Raw genomic sequence first — 19,593 nt, forward strand, 5'->3', positions numbered from 1 at the left:
TTAATAAAAAATCTAAGTTATTTTATAAATAGGTATCTCTATCTTTATTTTAAGGTTGAAAAAAATAAAGGCTCAGAGGGTCTGAGTAAATTGTTCCAGGTCCCATGGCTGGTGAGGGAGTAACAGGAATTTCACGCAGGCCAAAGTCTTTATGCCCTTTCCACCACAAGCTGCTTCTTCCTGTGTCCTGCAGAGGAGCTCATCTACACGCATTGGTGCCCTGGGCATTAAACTAGGTTTAGACATTGCCAAGGGATACTCTCTGTGGGGTTGCCAGGGGCAGTGCCTGGTGTCCATCAGTGGGTGTCTGTATAGGCTGCTGCTCTCCTCTCACATTTTCCATGGTACAAAGGGGGATTTTTACATTGTCAGAGGAAGGTCCTACAGCTTGAGACCCAAATTTCTCAAAGCATAATCTGTGGCCTATAGTGGGCTACCAGAGTTTTCTTGATGATCAGAGAACTGATTCAAAAATGCAAGTTTTCTTTTTCAGTTCTCACAATACATCAATTTTTATTTTTGTGTATGATCATGTAAGCCACTAAGGCCTTTAGCCTAAGGTTACTGAAATTTGGTATTTATCAAGTGAAGTTGACACATTCCCAGAATTTGCTAACAAGTCTGACTTAAACACCTGGCAAAACTGCAGTGGCCACACACATAGACGAGATGGTTAGAAAATCCACACTTTCAAGAAAGGGCCTCAGTAATGTCATCTTCAGTTGATCCTTTAATTTATTGTCCACTAACGAACACTTAGGTGTTCTTACTCTGTGCCAGGAATTTTCTAAACACTTTAGAAATGTTAACTTTCTTTTAATTACTGTAATATTCCTACAAGGTAAATCATCTTCTTATTACCATATTTCAAAGGGAAAATTGAGGCATAAAAAAGCTGAGCAAATCACCCAAGATCACACAGCTAGTGGGTGACAAGCCAAAATCTGAAGACAGGTGGTCTGGTTCAGAGTCCACACTCTTAGCCACAGAACCTCTCCTTGTTTTGTCTCTGAGAGTTACTGTTGGTTCCACTTCTTATGGATTGTGATATGTAATGTTATATATTAACATATAAATGGCCCCAAAGTTTCTAATTACTAATCTTTAACAACTGCAAACACAGCATCATCATCTATTGAGAATTTGCTTTGTGCTAGTCACAGTTCTGAGCATATATTAATTCATTTAATATATTAACTCATTTAATCCTCACTGCAGCCCTTTCACTCTTTCATCCTCATACCAGTTTTGCAAATTAGAAGACTGAGGAGTAGAGAGATTAAGTAACCTGCACAAAATCACATTCACACAGCTAGTAAGTCATGGGGGCAGTGTTCAAACCCAGGTAGTCTGACTCTAGACCACATGCTGTTAGCCATATCCTACCATAATTCAAAAATGGGTCATCTGCACCTTGCCAGACATTTCTCAAAAAGAAAGCTGGACAAGTGGGGTAAATAAGCTGGGAGGGATTTTGAATCTTTTGCTACAGGCCGAAACAGTAGCAAGAGATGTTGGTTAGAGTTAGCATTCATGGAGCAGAGGAAAAATTCTCATGATGGACCAAGCATAGCTTGCTGTTAGCAAAAAACCTGGATGGGAACACAGAGAAGATACAGGAATAGGGTGAATCTGCCAGATTAGAGGAACACAGGGCTCTGGGGCCAGATTCTGGGGCTCTGTAACTCACCCTGTGGCCACAGGCAAGTCACTAGCCTTTGCTAAGTCCAGGTTTCCTAATCAGTAAGTTACGAGTGAGGACAATGCCCACTTCACAGAGTTTTGTGAAGAATGAATAAGATAAAATTCTAAGCTTCATTTATGCAGCTCATTATTATTGAATAAACGATAGTGAAACATTTCCAATATTTCCATTTACAACATTTTTAAAAAACAAATAAGCTCAAATCTACATTTCAAACCCTTGATAGCTACGGCCTCACTTTCCTTATAGAAGACCCTTTCTTCATTCTTCCCTCCACCTCGGCTTAATTTGAACTTTTTCACTTCTTGTCTGCCTCCTTGGAAAATAATGATAGTACTTCTGATATAGCATATGACATTCTTCAGTCCTAAAGGAGTAACTGATTATTTCACCAATGATGTTATATCCCAACAGCTATACTGCTAGTGTTTTATTTCACTGCATTTGGAGCTTCTGTGTACCCAATCTGGGCCACAGCTCTGTTTTATGCAATTTGGTGGGTGGCTGTGGCTTTGGGGGTTGTTTCAGAGGAAATGACTTTGCCAACCCAATTTGCATAATTCTATTTACTTGTCTTTGGAAGGGGAGAACTGCCAGATCTACTGACTCTTACAGCAAGGTCTGAGGGCCATGAGGTTCTTTTGTCCCTTTCATGCCAACAAAAAAGAACAGAGCTCAAAAAGCTGGGTCATTCCATTTGATTCCAATGCTACATGTTAGTACACAGAGAAAAAGCATCTCTGTTCTACCAGCACAGTAAATAATTAATGAGCATATGCCCTTTGTAATTAGGAGCAAATCTTAATTCAAAACCAGACTCAGTCAGTTACTCACTGAGTGATCTTGGGGGAAATTACTTAATCACCCTGAGCCTCAGTTTTTAGTCTATAAAATAGGAATAATTACCCTTGAAATTTTACCGTGAAGGTTAACTGAGATACCTTTGTTGAATATAAAACAGGTGCAAAGAAAAAACACCTACTTTGAGTCTGGATAGGATACTTCATAAATGGTGCTAAAGTTTCCCTTCCTTTAAATGATGTTGATGAGCATTTCTACAAGGAAAAAGAAGAGAGGTCAATGATGCTCTGCTGGGTTGAAACAGGATCTTCCTGGAGATTTTGCCCCTGGTATTTTTTTCCTTCTGCAATCCAGGAAAGTGAATGAAGGCTGGGCAGACTCCACTGCAGGCCCACAAGTGGAGTGACCCAGAGGGAGCGTAATTCATGAAGACTGATGGTCCTGGACTAGCTCCTGAGGAGGTTCTGGCATCCAAAGAGGCAAAGAGCTTTCTGATTAGAAGGTTTCCCTTCACCAAAATGATCCTCAGACCTGAAGGAGAGTTTAGAAATCAGTGTCATCCAGGCCTGACAAGACACTGTGGCACCAGTGTACCCCCTCCTTGCATAGGAGGAACCACACTGATGTGAAGTCTAAGGTGCCCCTTCCTTGGGACCTGAGCCCAGTAGGTTTAGAGAGTTGGTTGATGAGCTTTCCATAGATGGCCCCTCTGTCATGATCCAAGATGTTGACCTTTGTAGAGTTCATACTAGTTACTTCACTAAGTCCTCTTGGTGCTGGCTAGATTTTCCATCGGGCAGACTGAACTTGAAAAAATAAGGACTGTTATTTTAACAAAGCATTACAATAGCTGTCATGGGGAAAACCAGAACTGTATTAATGGATCTCCTGATTTATATAACTGTTTTGTTTTATTTTTATATATTTTATATTAAATCATGTGATGGAGATAGATTGGGAAACCACAATCTTTTCAAAGCCTGAGGCCTCTATGGGTCTTAATCTGCTCTGGGTCTTGCATCTTGAGGGCAAAGTAGGTGGTTACTCCTTTGATATGATCAAAACGGTACCAAGATCAACACTCATGCACCCAGAATCCTGCTCTGAAATACCAAATCCTACCTAAGGCATTGTTCGCTTCTGTGAAATGAGAATAGTATCTTAAAGCATCATAGTCATTATTGGTGATAAATACCAAATAACCATGCTTAATGTTGCAAAGAGTAATGTTCTGAGAAGGAAAGGAGTATGTCACAGATGATATTAGGAGAGGGACACACTTTCATTTTGAATTTTCAAAGAGAGACAATGGTCTTAAGAGAAAGTGTGACTTTGGGAGGTGTGAAATTGTGATTTATAAGAAAAATGTATATTTTGTCATTCAGATGACAAAAACAAATTTCTCATATATATTTGGTCTTCCTCCAAGGTTCCTAATTCATAGCTCCCAAACCCTTATAATTTCCTAAGTGTTGAGAGTGACCAAGGAAATCACCTGCGGATGGGGACTGACTGCCTGCAGAACCAACTATGTGATTAAGATTAGAGGATTGAAGCTTTCAGTCCCACCTTCAGATCTCCAGGGAGGGGAGAGAGGCTGGAGATGGACTTTAATTACCAATGGTCAGTGATTTAATCAATCATGCCTATGTAATGATGTGTTCCTAAAACAAACAAACAAACAAAAAAACCCAAAAATGGGGTTCAGAATGTTTCTGGGTTGGTGAACACATGGAGAACTGGGGAGAATGGTGCACCTGAGTGGTCATGGAAGCTCTGTGCTCTTTCCCCATACCTTGCTCTGTGCATCTCTTCCATCTGGCTGTTCATGAGTTATATCCTTTTATAATAAACTGGTGACCTAGTAAGTACAATGTCTCTGTGAGTTGTGTGAGGCACTCTAGCAAATTAATTGAACCTGAGGAGAAAGTTGTGGGAAGCTCTGGTTTATAGCCAGTGGGTCAGAAGTAACAACCTGGACTTGTGATTGATGTTTGAAGTGAGGGTGGGGACAGTCTAGTGGGATTGAGCCCGTTACCTGTGGGTTCTGATGCTATCTCTGGATAGATAGTGTCAGAATTTAGTTAAATTGTAGAATATCCAGCTGATGTCAAAGAATTGCCTGTTGGAGGTGTGAGAAACACCACCTCCACATATTGGTATTGGGTCCAGCAAACCAAAAGGAGGAGGACCGATCTTCAAGTGGAAGATGGGCACAGAGTGAGACACTGGGCAGTTCAGAGACCATAAGAGCATCCTGGGATAGGTGAAAAAAGAGAAATGAGGGGTTGCAGCAATTTTGCCAAGGGTCTATAGTTTTCATAACCACTGAGGGACAGCAACATACTTCCTAGTGTAGACAGAGCTTAGGTTTTTCATTGCCTCAACTCCAAATCTTGCTGTCAGACTCAGATTTCTCTGACTACACATAAGTGGAATCCTATGGTCCCGTTTCTGGATATGAAAGTGAAAGAAGATTATATAATCAATCATCAGTTTGTGTTCATTCAACTTGGCTTATTATCTATTCATAACTGCCACTTCAACTCAGTCTTCCTTGTATTGTTTCAGTCTGGAAGTCTTGTCTCCCTAACTGAGTCATAATCTATTTGAGAAGATTCGGTCCTACCTTCTTCTTTAGCATATCCTCCAGTGCAGAAGACTTGATGGACACTGAGAAAATGCCAGGTGACTAATTGCTTACCTGATCCTCTTCTTCAACAAGTGTTCATTTGGCCTCAGTTCCTATGATTGACTCACTACTTCTGTACCAGCCATGAGAAATGTTAAGGCTCAGGTCTTACAAGTAAGTTTTCTGGGCTATTCAGACAATCATAGAGTAAGGATAGTGTGTGGTGGTGGAGCATTGTATCTGCAAAACATTTCTTTGAAGATATAACAAAGATTCCAATGATGTCACTCTTATTACCATCCAGAAGTCAAGTGAAATGTATGAGTGTCACAAATATCCTGTTGATTTTTAATTTTCTGCTGTTGGTGTGATTCTGGCTAGATCCCTACAGTAATATCAAAGTACTTTAACAGGAATGTGTTTATAAAATTTCAATTCATTCATTCACTTATTTATTCAACAAAATTTTATTGAATAACTATTATGTGTCAGGCACTTTGCCAGAGATTACACTGTGTTTTTAGAGAACATAAGTTTGCTGCTAATCATCTACCAGAAAACTACCTCCTCCCTTGGCTACACAATCCTCATAAAGGAAACAAAAATATAAACTACCATACAATCATTGTCAGCTATTGGCAGACCTTTGCACATACTTTCTCATTTAATTCACACAACAAACTTTCATAAAACTGAAGCATGGAAAGTTAAGGAATTTATCCAAGGTCTCATGGATACCAAGTGGCAAAGCCAAGAGTTCCCCATAATCCTGGTTGTATTCATTCTTCAATAAATTCACCAACACCCTGGGATTCCTTCTCAGCAGTATCAATTCTTATCACTGTCAATGGTGTCATATCTGATCATTTCTCTATTCCAAGAGAGGGTTTATAGTAGATCCTACATAACTTCACAATTCTCTGCAAGCATGTCTCAGAATTGCAACAAATGGCCTAGAAGCTAATGTCAGAACACACACACTTCCAGACATATGGAGAACTCCTGTAAGTTGACAGATGATAAGTAGTCATCTAGGAATTACATGATAGTGACAGTGCTATTTCTTGAATCTCAAATGCCAAATTTTAGGCTGCTCCATAGAACAAGGCTTATCAGTCTGAGTATGGCCTGGGAAAAAAAAACCCATTCAGGCTGTTCCAGCAAACCTCAGACCTCCATTTGAGCTCCCAGTTGTTAATGATTAGCTTTGTCCCCAATTCATGACAGCTAAGCAGCACTCAGGCCAAGATTGTCCTAATCCACAAAATAGAAAGCATAAATCTACTCTCTGCATTTTCCTCTTCAGTTTACTTCCTCTCCCTCACATCATGCCTCTATTAATCACCAACTCCATCAATCAATAACCTAACATTCTCTTGAATAAACATTTATTCCTTTTTTTTTTTTTTTTGCTGTACGCAGGCCTCTCACTGTTGTGGCCTCTCCCGTTGCGGAGCACAGGCTCCGGATGCGCAGGCTCAGTGGCCATGGCTCACAGGACCAGCTGCTCCACAGCATGTGGGATCTTCCAGGACCGGGGCACGAACCCATGTCCCCTGCATCAGCAGGCGGACTCTCAACTACTGCGCCACCAGGGTAGCCCCAATAAACACTTATTCTTCATCTCCATCCCCATTGGTTCAAACTGTCATCATTTGTTGCAGGATTATTGCAGTTGCTTTCTATCTGGTGTCTCTACATCTAGTTCTACAACCACCATTGCATCTATTCTATACATTGTTGCTGATCTACATTCAAAATTCCTCACTGACTCCCCACTCACAACAGAAAAGCTTATTCTCAAAACCTACTCTTGAAGGATCTTTTTTTTTTGTAAATTCAATGACACTTTTTATTTTAACAGCAAGAAAATTGAAAAGAAATCTGAAAATTGGAAATTTCTTTTCTTCATCACACAATCTTTTCTCCTAAGAATCTGCTGTACATGGCTAAATTTTAATTCATAACATTATATACCTCAATTCATCAGAGCTTATATGAAAGAAAGGAGTGGTTTAATATTAATTTTCAGTTATTTATAATGAAGGAATCTCTATATTATGATTTTGTGAGTCAAAACAAGCAAGGCCGTTTTTTTTTCCCTTGAAGGCTTTTCTATGTTAGTTCTGTAACCACACTTAAAAAATTTTATCCTCCTCCCCAATTTTTGGAGTACTTTACTAAATAGATCATAGGATGTGTTATCATACACACAGAAATAACTAGCCAAGGAGTCTATTATATATAATCATAAGTGATATATTTTAAAAAATATCTACCTACTTCTGAACTACAAATATGCATTGCCCAGTACAGTGATACAGATATGATTCTGGATCTATAGTGGAAAAAGTCTTAAATTTACATGCATTCTTCTTTAGGAATTGCATAAAATGCAATCACAGAAATGTATTTAAAATTATTTACTTTGGGCTTCCTTGGTGGCGCAGTGGTTGAGAGTCCGCCTGCCAATGCAGGGGACACGGGTTCGTGCCCCGGTCCGGGAAGATCCCACATGCCGTGGAGTGGCTGGGCCCGTGAGCCATGGCCGCTGAGCCTGCACGTCCGGAGCCTGTGCTCCGCAATGGGAGAGGCCACAACAGTGAGAGGCCCGCATACCACAAAATAAAATAAATTATTTACTTTTCTTTGTAGCTACATTTTTAAAATGCATATTTTTTCCAATAAGTTTTGTGCACAAATTTTAACCATAATTTTAAGTATTAAATTTTTGTTGTCAGAAGACTTTTCCTTCATCTACCATGTTTTGGAACAAAAAGAACCCTGAGCTAGATAAACTGAGGCTTTGAGCTTTACATTTAAACTATGTAAAATTCTATTTTAGCAAGGCTAACAAGAAGAAAGGCATTTTTATACACTGATCAATTACCTGATGTTATTTATGCCTCATAAAAATAGAACATGGGTTCAGCCCTAGAGAGGGTGGCCTCTTTTATTCATCAGTTAGCAAAACCAAAGGATTCTAAACTGAATGTTGTACATATCTGACAAACACATGCCCATTCAAGATCTATTATTATTGTTATTATTATTGCTGATGCATTCTGGCTCAGTCCTTTCTGTTAATGTCTACTGGTCACCCCCTTTTGTGTTGGTTCTCCATAAAGTGGGATGTGTACTGTTGGTCTCCATACCATGGGGCTTACAAGATTTATAGCTGGGCCGATTACTGCCATATTGTGCAGGAAATCTAGCAATTCTCAAAGAATAGTGGGAAGTAGTGTTTGGGTCTGAGTAGGCCTCTTGTTTCTATACTTTCTATAACTGATATTTTGTGTGATGGATCCAATGATTCCATAGATGTCATAAAGGATAGACAGAGAACAGAAATATGTCTTACTTGATCACCTTGAAGGATCCTTAATGGCCTTGCCTGCTTTACTTTTCAGACTTCTTTTATGTCACTTCCAGTATGAACCTCATAACATTCCCCAAATATGCACAATACTCTTACCTCTGTGCTTTCAGACATGCTTTTCTTTTTGCCTAAAATGTTTTTCCTTCTCTTGGTGAACTCCTACTTATCCTTTAAAACCTAACTAAAGTATTACCTCCTCTGTGAAACCTTTTTTAACCATCCTACAGACTTTGCTGCTACTTACTTTGTGCTCCTGAAGTACTTTTTACATATATTTATTACCACAACTGAACTGAATTGAAATTTATTGGTTAATTAGACTATGAACTCCTCAATGTTAGGGACAGATTTTACCCCTCTTCCCTACTTGGGGAGTGTCAGTTTGATACCCTGTTCAGTAAGCATCAGTTTCTTGCCTTCCTTCTAAACCAAAATCTCTATTTGCTCATTTACAAAACTAGGGCCTTGGTTGAAATGGGTTTTACAACACTTTCTAGCCAAAAAACCTTTCATCAGTTAACTCATACATATATTTGTGAGGCTTCTTCAAGTCTTTTCTCAGATATCATTTTCTCGTGAAACCTTCACTGACCACCCTAACCTAACACTCCTGGCACACCCCTTATCCCCCCTCCCTCCTTTTTTGTCTCTATGCACTTTTATCCCTATAAGATACTCCGTAATTTACTTATGACTTTTGTTTATTTTCTCTCTCCACTAGAATGAAATATCTGAAGATAAGACATTTTGCTTATATTGTTCACTGCTGTATTTCTGGCACCAAAAATGATACCTGGCATATAGTTTGTTCTCAGTGAATATCTGTTGATTGAGAACTCTCAAATGTTACAAGTGAAAGATTCAAAGAGATCATCTCATCAATCAGATTCAGAACAAAAATTGTCAGTGGCCAAGCCAGGATTAGCTATGGGAATGTGACCAAACAGTGGAGACTGCAGGCTGATTGACAACTGTCAGAAACAGGGCAGTATAACTGCAGCAAAGGAATGAAGCTACCTATGAGGCTAAGAATGGGACTAACCTGGATCCTGAAAATAAACCTGCCACAGCATGACCACATTCTCATATGTAGGGCGTAATCACAGGACACACTGTGACAGGTGAAGGGGGTCCAACCCACAATTGCAAAGCTAGAGAAGTGTGTCTTCCAGCTTCTTCTTCTGTGTTCTTCTCTGATGATATCTGCCCCTTTTGGAACTTAGGGACCTTTACTTCTTCCTCTCCTTTCTATTGCAGGATCTCTAGAAAAGGCTGATACATATTGAGTCACAAAATACTGGTGACACCTATGATTTCTCTCAAGGGAGCTTGACGGGCTATACAACATGAACCACTGAAACCAAGCTCTTAACTTAGGGACTTCACACACTGGCAAGTAGAGGGAGGAGATAATGTCTTTCTGACATCCCTGAATTCCTGCCATTCAACTTGAAATAACAAGCTCTGCGTAAACAAATGTAACTAATAAAATATTTCCAAAGTACCTCCTGATGTAGGCCTGTTTATCAGTAAGCTAATCACCCTTCCACATGCTATATTCCATTTTAAGACTTACCTGTGAGGTTGGAGTCAGGGTATAGGACATGGCATTTAGAAAGCAAAAAGCCCCAAATCTATCCCTTCTTGTTTGGCTATACAAGAGGAAGTCCTTAAGGGACTATATAGAAAAAGTCTATCCCTTTCAGCCCAATTTGGGGGAAAGAAGGGATTCAAATATTAATTGAGGAGGGTAGTTTCCAGTGTTCTTCTTCCCCAAGACCCTTAATTCAGGGACAAATAGCAATAGAGAGAGCTGAAATGATAAGCATTCTAACAGTTTCAAAGAGTCTGAGGACTTTAGAGTACAGAGTTCGGAAAATCTCCCTGGCTATGCTAGGAGGAACCATTACCAGGGAGAGCTAATGCATTCTCCTTTCTCTTATAGAAAGGCAGTGGCACTGGGACGATGGTGGTGACAATAGGCACCAACTATTGGAAGTCTTTTTATTTCCCATTGCCTAAATGGGATGTACTAATGTACCCAGAGATTCTCATTTGTCCCAGTTGAGGGGGTCTAGAGATGCTTATAACACAGCAAAACAGCAAGATCTTGCATTTGGAAAAAAAAGTCCTCTGCAGACTCAGATTCTGAGACTATATAAAATGTCTAGGGTCATAGGCTACAGTGGTGGGTGCTAGCTGGAACTTGCTTCCCGGGAAGTAGACTGGACTGGCCACTCTGCAGTTCAAACAAGCAAAGATCTGTTTAATACTGTGCAGCTCTGAGGAACCATCCTCTTCTGTCACCATGAGATCATGTAAGTCATTCCCAGACACTAACTTGGAAAGAAGCAGGGGGGGAAGATAAAATTTGAGAGTTTAAAATTTTTCTTAAAAGGGCTACCCTGCCAGTTGGTTCCTATGAGAAAGAGTGGATGAATTATAGGAAAATAGAGTAGTTACATTTGCTTTGCACATCTGTATGTGAAAAGTGAGTATTTTTTGCCATCTCACTGTATTTGAGGGGTTTTCCCAGGATTTTTGAAAATCTGTGTGGAGCAAATTTTTGTAACATGGAGTAATATACATAACCCTCCAAGCTAAAATTAAAAATCCTGTGTCAGGGCCATGATCCAGGGATAGGATCTGAAGATGCAGATAGAGGATGGTCAACATAAGGTAGGAAACAGGGATTAATAAAAGTTCTTACTAGAGCCTGTTTCTGGTCTGCAAAGTTTTGAAAAATAGAGTCAACTTTTTGGAAAGGCAAGCCCAATACTATCACCATCAATTCAAGACTGGGACATATTTGGAGAGGTACTTTTGGAAAAAGAGATTGGATTTCAACAACTAATCGGAGAGAATATCCAGCTAGCATTAAATTAATTAAGTCAACATAGGGATAATCAAGGAGTGAGCAAGTAGATTCATTGTCAGTCTTGTGAGACATAGCTAAATGAACACTCATCCATCTCTTGAGTCAAACAGCTGAGGTTAAAGAATATTACCTCCTAGGAGTAAAGAAGACGATGGTTGGAGACTGGGTTGTGGCACCCATGCCTTTCAATAGTAGGTCCACGGCATGCAGGACACAGAACTTCCTATATTTATAAGAAGGGGGTAAGGTGTGAGAGCACTGCTGGACCCGGGGATGGCAGGGGGCAGGATGTATAGATTCCTGTGGATGATGACTTTGAGCCTGGGGACAAAGTTCTGGGGTCTAAGACTGCAGTGGTGAATGTCAGCACAAAAAATAGATAGAGCAATAGCACCTCAGACTAGAAAGCAGTCCCAATCAGCTGGTTTTCAGCAGTGTTCAGGTAGAATCCATAGGAATTTGTATGAATCAGAGGCTCCCATTTCCCCCCCACTCCCACAAAATCATGTCAACCCTATCCTTTCCCCATACATCTGGTTATATTAGAGAAGCACGAGCAGAAAGAGAGGAAATGTGAGAGACTAAGCATATGACCTAAAGAGCCTGAGCATCTGCTTAAAAGTATTGCTGAATTATTGTACTGGACTCAGTTTGTTGAGTTATTCTAATATGTATACACTTCCCACTTCTCACATGCAGTTGGTTTGTGAGGAAGATCAGATGAGTAATGGAATTTACAAAAAATTCCTTTGAGCACCTGGGGGTAATAGAATGAATAATTTTGTAATCCTGCTATTTTAAAAATTAAGTTAATAAGGAAATAGTGTCCAAAAAACCAATTAACAAGAAAACTCTTTTATTGATAGAAAAGCAGAACAAAGTTTCCACAAATTCTGATATCTGTTTTATTCTGTCTGTTGGATATACTCAAGTTCCAAAATCAGTTTTTTCTGTTGCTGGTCTTGTTATCATCATTATTGTTGCTTGCTAACCTCTCTATAGAAAAAAAAAAAACAGTGAAATCACATGACCCTGCCTCATACAGGTAGGACCATCTTGATAAGACATTGTCCCCAATTAAAGCTAATTAAATTCTTATTCTAAACTAAGCATTCTTACATGGCACCAGTTGTATTATTAGGTTGGTGACATTAATAAATATTGATTTCAAAACATTGAAGTGGTTTCTCAAATGTTATTGAATAAATCAAAACCAAATCAGAATAAGATTTATGTTCAGTTCAATGATTAAATACACCCTCAATAAGTAGGTCAATTTATTCTAATGTAAACTAAAACACATATGAGCCACAAACACTAGTTCCAAAAAAGGGTGGCCCAGATAAGTGGCTTTTCAGATTTATACCCAAAGTCCAGATTCACATGGGAATGGACCTGAGGAACCTGACCAGGTTAAGTTTCTGGTTCTAATTTAACCTATAACTTCCACATAATATTGGCTAGCAATTGCTCAACTGTCACCCACATAAAAGTAGTTAAAGCGTGTCTACACAATGGAAAATGGAGTTTTAACCATTATCTAATTAATTCAATTGATATAGATAGAAACAGTGGAAAAAGTCAGATGCCAAAGGTTTTTTAAAAGCTAATTTATCCATATTTTCCAAAAACTACTTATCAAACTAAAGAGATTTACCTTTAGCTATGTAGATATAAGTTGTATCTCCACACCACATATAAGTTGAAAATTGAAAATCGAGCCACAATTCAGGTTTGTGGTCTAGATGGCCCTAAATCTCTTCTAGGTATTTTTGCTTTCCATTTAGATATTCAGACCACATAGATATGGTCATAAATTCATTATCTTGCTACATCTGAGTCACTAACAAGGAAAGGAAGCTTATCTAATTACCAATTCCCGCGAGTCAAACAGGACTCTCCCCTTTCATTAAATAAAGAGAAAGTCATCAGATTTAACTTCAGAGAAATAGGTGCATGCATATACCCGACTTCTCAGTAACCTCTCTGGATAAGAGGGTGGAACAACTATTTGGTTTCCATCTCATTCTTGTAATGACAGAAAAGAGAATACAAAAAGTCCATTGTAAATTTGTACAAAATGTATGCATATATAAATACATATCTATGGGTGTATATAAATTCTAAAGAAGATTTTATCCATCTACATCTTTAAGATTCAGAGTCCCATACAGTTGACATAATGGTATTCTCTCTCCAATTTTCTAACCTTTAAAAACAATAAGAATCAAACATGCCACCTTATGAATACTGAATAGCAAGTGCAGAAGTTGAGCTGTAGCTATAGGGATTTGAAGCAATTAGTTTGACGGGACATCAGTGAATAAAATCCTTAAAATAAATTTGTCCATTTCCAGATTGCTTTTTGTTTCATATAAAATGAAATCCAAAATGCCCTGTTGGTAGCATCCCAAACTCCTTAGACTGTCAACTGAGCTCTATAAGAAGCAATGCTTTAAACAGGATCTCTTCAAATTGCTTGGATATGTGCTTATTGCAATAATTTGCTGTGGGGACTGGCATTACTAGAATTTCATGTAATTCCTTATCTCATAAAAAATCTCAAGTGACACCACCAGATTATAGAGTTCTGAGAATATTAACTCAGCATGAAATTTGACTCACAGATCATATCATCTTTACATACAGCACTATTAAAAATATTAAGCCATAGTCAATTAATGGAGAAAGGCATACATATTTAAAGAACATATTATGGATGTGTACCCATGTTTAGAGGTATCAAGATCTTTTTAAACAATATATATAATGTTTTTATTTCTCCTGTTTCCTCTATTCCTTTGGGGAAAAATTATACAGGAAGATTTCATAATTACCCCCTAGAGTGTACAGGCTGCTCCTTGAAAGGGGATTATTATTGCATGCCTTGAATGCACTATGATTCATAAGGCAAAATGTATGAGTAGCTTCAGCACCAAGGAAATGGAGTCATCATCCAGCACTGCTCACAACAGAACATCTTATTGCTTTAATAAAATCGGAAATTATTCACTGTAAAAAGTGCACCTAATAAAGGGGACAAAGTAATATCCACGCACTTAGTGGAGCTCATTGGAAATGAGGAAGCTCCCTTCTGAATCCCTAATTCTATTCAAATTTCAAGTCCAAAATTCATTCTGTAATAAGGTATTAAAGAGCTATAGCTAGATGAGGGTGAGCTACAAAAATTAATGGACTTTCTTCTTTACAGTGCCTTAGTCATTCTGATGTACAATGTAGAGCTCTGATTTACTAAAGGATTCCCTAGTGGCCTGAGGGAGTTAATGCACTCTTTTACCTATTACTAGGAAGTGACTAAGGCACTGGAGAGAATCTGGTTCATTGTTTAATATATTACACTCAAAGATTACACCTAATCTTCCTAATATTACAACACGGCATGCTAAAATGATGATCCTCTGTGCTTCAGAAAAGGTCTTGAGTGGATATCTAATGGTGATTAAAATTTACCTTACTAAATTATTTTTATAAAAGATGTAGATTGAGTTTGGGCAATTTAATAGATGACCTAAAACCTCAGAGGTACTATTTTCTCTGGATAAGAGCACATATGCCTGGAACCAAGACAGAGAATCTAGAGCTACTAGTTACTTGGGAGAGGGATGCACTTAGGGGCAATTTTGCCTTACATCCTGCAGGTTAGTAAGGTCTCTTTTGGTTGAGCTTTCTGTAGAACATTCTCATTCATACATTTTCCAAATCTGTTCCCAAGAAAGGATGCCTGCATATAGTTTAAGATTATAATATGCTTCTGGCCTCTTCTATCATCAACCCAAGGAAACAAGTGGTAAATAACCATAGGTGGACTCCATTTCTAACATAGATGGCCTTATCTGGCATTAGGAGAGAGAACAAAGATATTGATCTTTTTCTCTCACTTTCTTTTTTCTTACTCTTTCTTCATACATTCAATGAAGTTAGGTAAGCCACACTGAGAAAGAGAAAGAGAGCACTCCTTTAGCTGCATCTCAGTTACAGGCACAGATATCTAACTAAACAAGCTGCAAACATTTTTATCCTACAAGCAGTTACTGGATTTAACTTCTTTTAAAATTTGCATGTCCTGTCGTCCAAATTGCCCAACATCCCCGCCAGTCTCACCCCCAAACACATACAGTACAAGCAAGCACACACACACAACTGCCTCCAGGTGGTAATTGCATGCAGGGAGGACTACAGGCACTGTTTAAATATTAACCATGTTTTAATAGATGGCATTCCTGCACATCCATTATTTGTTTGTTTTCTGTCGTGGTTGTTCTGTTATTCACAAAAGAAATAAGAAAACATATGTATCATATTTTTATAACAATCTACTACAGAGTAAGGTACAAAAGAACACTTCTGGAAACAGCAGAAGCCAGGCCTGCACCACTGAATTCCTCATCCAGTGGTAATAATTATATCAACAGCTGGGAATTAAGAACAAGAATATACAGTTTGGAGGACGTAGTACAGAATTATAGTTTGCTTCTGTATTTGGTACCAATATAATAAATATATAACAAAGGTGCACTTGTTCTAAAAATTAAACTGAAACATTCTTGTTGGTTAGATACTGCACTTTCAGTACTGCACATCACCTAATTTATTTTATTTTATTTTATTACAAAAGAAGGTAACTTATGCAATGTTTAATAAGAAGAAAACCAAGAGTACACGCAAACCCGATTGTAGAAAAAGAGGAAAGAAACCAACAAAAAGCTAGAACACTTTCCAAAACATCCGCTCCTCGACTTGCACAACCAAAGAATGTACCCAGTTCTGAGACAATTTCAGCACCAGACCTGTCTGGACAGCTCCCGGATCCTCTGTGAATCCTGAAAATGCCACAAGTCAAAGGTGTACAGATGGGGGAGCAGGGCAAGGACTAAAACAGTAGATTCTTTCTTTTTCTTTTTCTTTCTTTCTTTCTTTCTTTCTTTCTTTCTTTCTTTCTTTCTTTCTTTCTTTCTTTCTTTCTTTCTTTCTTCTTAAAACTCATTTATAGATGTTTAATGAACTTATGCTCGGCCAGCGAGGGACATTTCTAAAAGTAAATTAAAATGCCTGGTCCTGGAAAAGAGAATGGTTAACTAAAGGTGAGAAGAGGGCTGACTGGAGAGCGGTACCTGTCATAAACGTTTTTCTGGGACAGTCTCTGGCCTCCTGAGGTCCTGGTGCTTAATGTTTACGTTTTCTTTATAATATACTATTGCCTGAGTCCGGCTGAATGTGGGAATGGGGAAGGGAGGGAAGCTGAAGGAAAAGTGGGGGTGAAGGGGAAGAAAGGTAACTGAACCTTAACTTGACAGCTATGTACAACATACCAGGCCCCCTCCACTCCCTTTGTTCAGGAAGTCAACGCCTTTTACATGTTTGGTAGCTTGTGCGGTCTCTCCTCCGTATTGTGGGGGCGCAGGGTGGAGAGGGAAGACGCGTCCTTCACTGACAATGAGAACTTATGTGATTTGTCATGCGCTTGGATCGTGTTATTAATATTATAATAATTACTATAAATAATAATAATAAAGTATTATTATCAGCGTTATTTCTTCTTCCGAGACTTTCCTCGCCCAATATTTACAAATACCGCACAGTGCCTCGGCGGAGGAGAAAAAGAGTAGGGGGAAGACAAATAAGGAAAGAAGGAAGAGGAAAGGGAGGCCACAGGAAAGTGGAAGAGGAAGGCCGGAGAAAAAAGAGCAAGGACGGCAAAGATGCTGGAAACGAGGAAGGGAAGAGGAGAGGGACTAGACAATCAGGACAGTACCACCGTTTGCAAAAGGCCCTCGCCAGCTGGGTCCAAACAGGAGGAGGCTGTGTGCGCTCCTTGCGGACTGGGGGCCGGTGGTGGAGGAGGAGGAGCACAGGGACGCTGGCACGGGAGACCAGGGGAAGAAGAGGCGTTGGATGAGGTGCAGAAGGCAGCGTCCCCTCCCTGCTTCTCCAGCCGGCTTTCTTTTGCTTGGTTTGGGGCCTGGCCGCCCTCGGGTTGGGGAAGCCCCCTGCCGCCGCGGTTGCCGCTGCAGTGATCCCGCTCATATTCCTCCTGAGCCCTCTGCATCTTCCGTTTCTTCATCCTACGCTTGTGGATGTGGAAGGTGGAGAGGGACAGCACGATGAGGCAGAAGATGAGGGTGACCAAGACAATCAGCACCAGCGTGGAGGAGAACGAATGGAAGAGCTGCTGTCCCACCTGCGTGATGCACGTGCCGCCGCCGCCTCCTGCGCCCGGGCCACGGGCGCTCGCGTTGCCCGTGCCGCTGGCGTTGGGGGAAGCAAAGGTTCGGTTGAGGAGACACGGCGGCAGCGCCAGCCTCAGCTCCTTGGGCTCCCTTGTACTCATCGGCGCTGGGCTGGGAGGGGCCAGGCACACCAGACTTCCTCTTCTGGGCACACGGTTCCCACCAGCCAAGAAGAGGACGGAGCCCGCGCCACCCAAAATTACTCCCTCGTGTGGGAGGGGATGCGCTAGCGAGCGAAGGACTGAGGGAGCAACTGCGGGCAAGTAAGCCGGCCAAGGAGCGAGCGGTGCCCAGGAGATCCTCTCCGGCCCCGCCTCGAACGCGTGTTCGCGCGCCCTTTTCCTTTGCCAAGGCACCAGGCTGCAAAGAGAACAGGCTTAGTTAGGATCCCAGCTGCTGCCCGGGGGAGCGCTGAGAACCGGAACGATCACCGCCACTGCAAAGCGGCCCTCTGAGCACACTGCCTCAGCTGGGCGCCGCCCGTCTTCTCCGCAGCCCGCGGACCCCAGCCCGCCCGCCCGCCCCTGGCCACGCACCAAAGCCTCCAGTTCCGCGTTCGCGCCACTTTGCTGGGAAGAGGGTCTGCGCCGACACCGCGGAGATGCCGATTACTCAGCAGATAAAGCAACCACCCTGAGCACTCCACAACTTTCTAATCGCAACACACACTCAGCCACGTCGGAACGCGGTCCCTGCTTCCCAGAGCGCCGACTGTCCTCTTTCCGGAGCCCTCTCAATGGATGTCTTCGCCTGGATCCTACCTTTCCCAGCACCCACCCCGGGCCGCCGAGCCGGCCCCGGGTACGCAATCTTCCCTTCCCTTCCCTCCCCCTCCAGACTCTCGCTCCCTGGACGTTGGCAGATCCCTTAGGTCCCAATCCCATGGGGGTAACCCTGGAGCCACATCCCATTCCGCCTCTGTCCGCGGCTGAGGCTGACACGCAGGATCGCGCTCCATCCTTTCTCCATCCTTCTTCCCTGGTACCTCCCCAACCCCCCCGCCCCCCCTCCACAACACACACAACCAAAAAAAAAAAAAAGCTGAAGCACCTTTCTTTCTCAGCTAAAGCACATCCTTGCAAACGCCCCCTTCTCCACATCTCTCTGTGCCCCCCACTTGACAGTATCCTGCTTCTTTCTAAGGGTGCTGGAAATGAAAGGGGGAGGGTTCCCGCCTGCAAAGTTTGGGGAACAGACCTTCTCTCGGGCCTTCCCAGTCCCAGCCCGAGGGCCCTGAGGCTCTTCCCGGGGAACAGAGCCAGGGAGATCCGTAGCGCGCAGCCGAGCCTCCTTGCCGCTCTCAAGAGGCAGCTGCAAACTGTTGCACTGCGGAGCAGTGAGGCGGCGTGCAAGCCCGGGCCGGGGCAGGGGCGGGGGCCGGAGCTACGGCCAGGGGTGCCTGCGCAGGCCGCCGGGGCTGTCCTACCCGCTCGCGCCCGGCCAGCCGGCCTCCTGGAGCTTTAGACGCACCGTGTCCCTTACCTGGGGCCGCCAGCTGGCTGCAAGGAGGGAGCCCCGCCGCGCGGCTGCAGTGAACGGCTGCAGAAGGCGCGGAGTGAAGGGGCCAGAGACCAAGCCGCGCTGCCGCCGCCGCCGCCGCTTCGGGGAGCTCAGCTCGCAGCCTATTGCCAGAGAGGCCGGTGACGTCAGGCAGCCACCGCCAGGGCTCCGAGCCACCCCTCAGGCCCCCACCCCACCCTCATACCCCCAGCACCTCGTCCTGGCAGAGCCAGCCTCTGCCACACACGTTCCCGGTTCCCTGTTTTTCCCCTACTCAGGGGCTGAGCAATAACCCCCATCTCCACCCTGTGAGCAACCCACCTTCCGCACTCCTCTGCTTAGGAAGGGCTGAAGCTTCAGTTCTCTCGCTGCCCGATTCCTCACCCTCCACCCTTTCCCACGTGGTCCCAAGCACACATTTTTACACTCTAGAGATCCATCTCCCCTCAG

The 19,593-nt window shown here is 42.0% G+C and overlaps 1 protein-coding gene across 1 annotated transcript; it reads right to left on the reverse strand.

The window, feature by feature from the left end:
* Positions 1 to 17,156: 17,156 nt before the first annotated feature.
* LOC309965556 (uncharacterized protein C11orf87) lies at positions 17,157 to 17,744 on the reverse strand (the record flags this gene model as incomplete). Its single annotated transcript, XM_082845104.1, has 1 exon — positions 17,157 to 17,744. One exon carries the CDS (start codon positions 17,742 to 17,744, stop codon positions 17,157 to 17,159), a length of 588 nt encoding a protein of 195 aa, XP_082701230.1.
* Between the last annotated feature and the right edge of the window lie 1,849 nt (positions 17,745 to 19,593).

This window comes from Leucopleurus acutus (assembly GCF_964270905.1).
Source record: "Leucopleurus acutus genome assembly, chromosome: 8".
NCBI classification, from domain to species: Eukaryota; Metazoa; Chordata; class Mammalia; order Artiodactyla; family Delphinidae; genus Leucopleurus; species Leucopleurus acutus.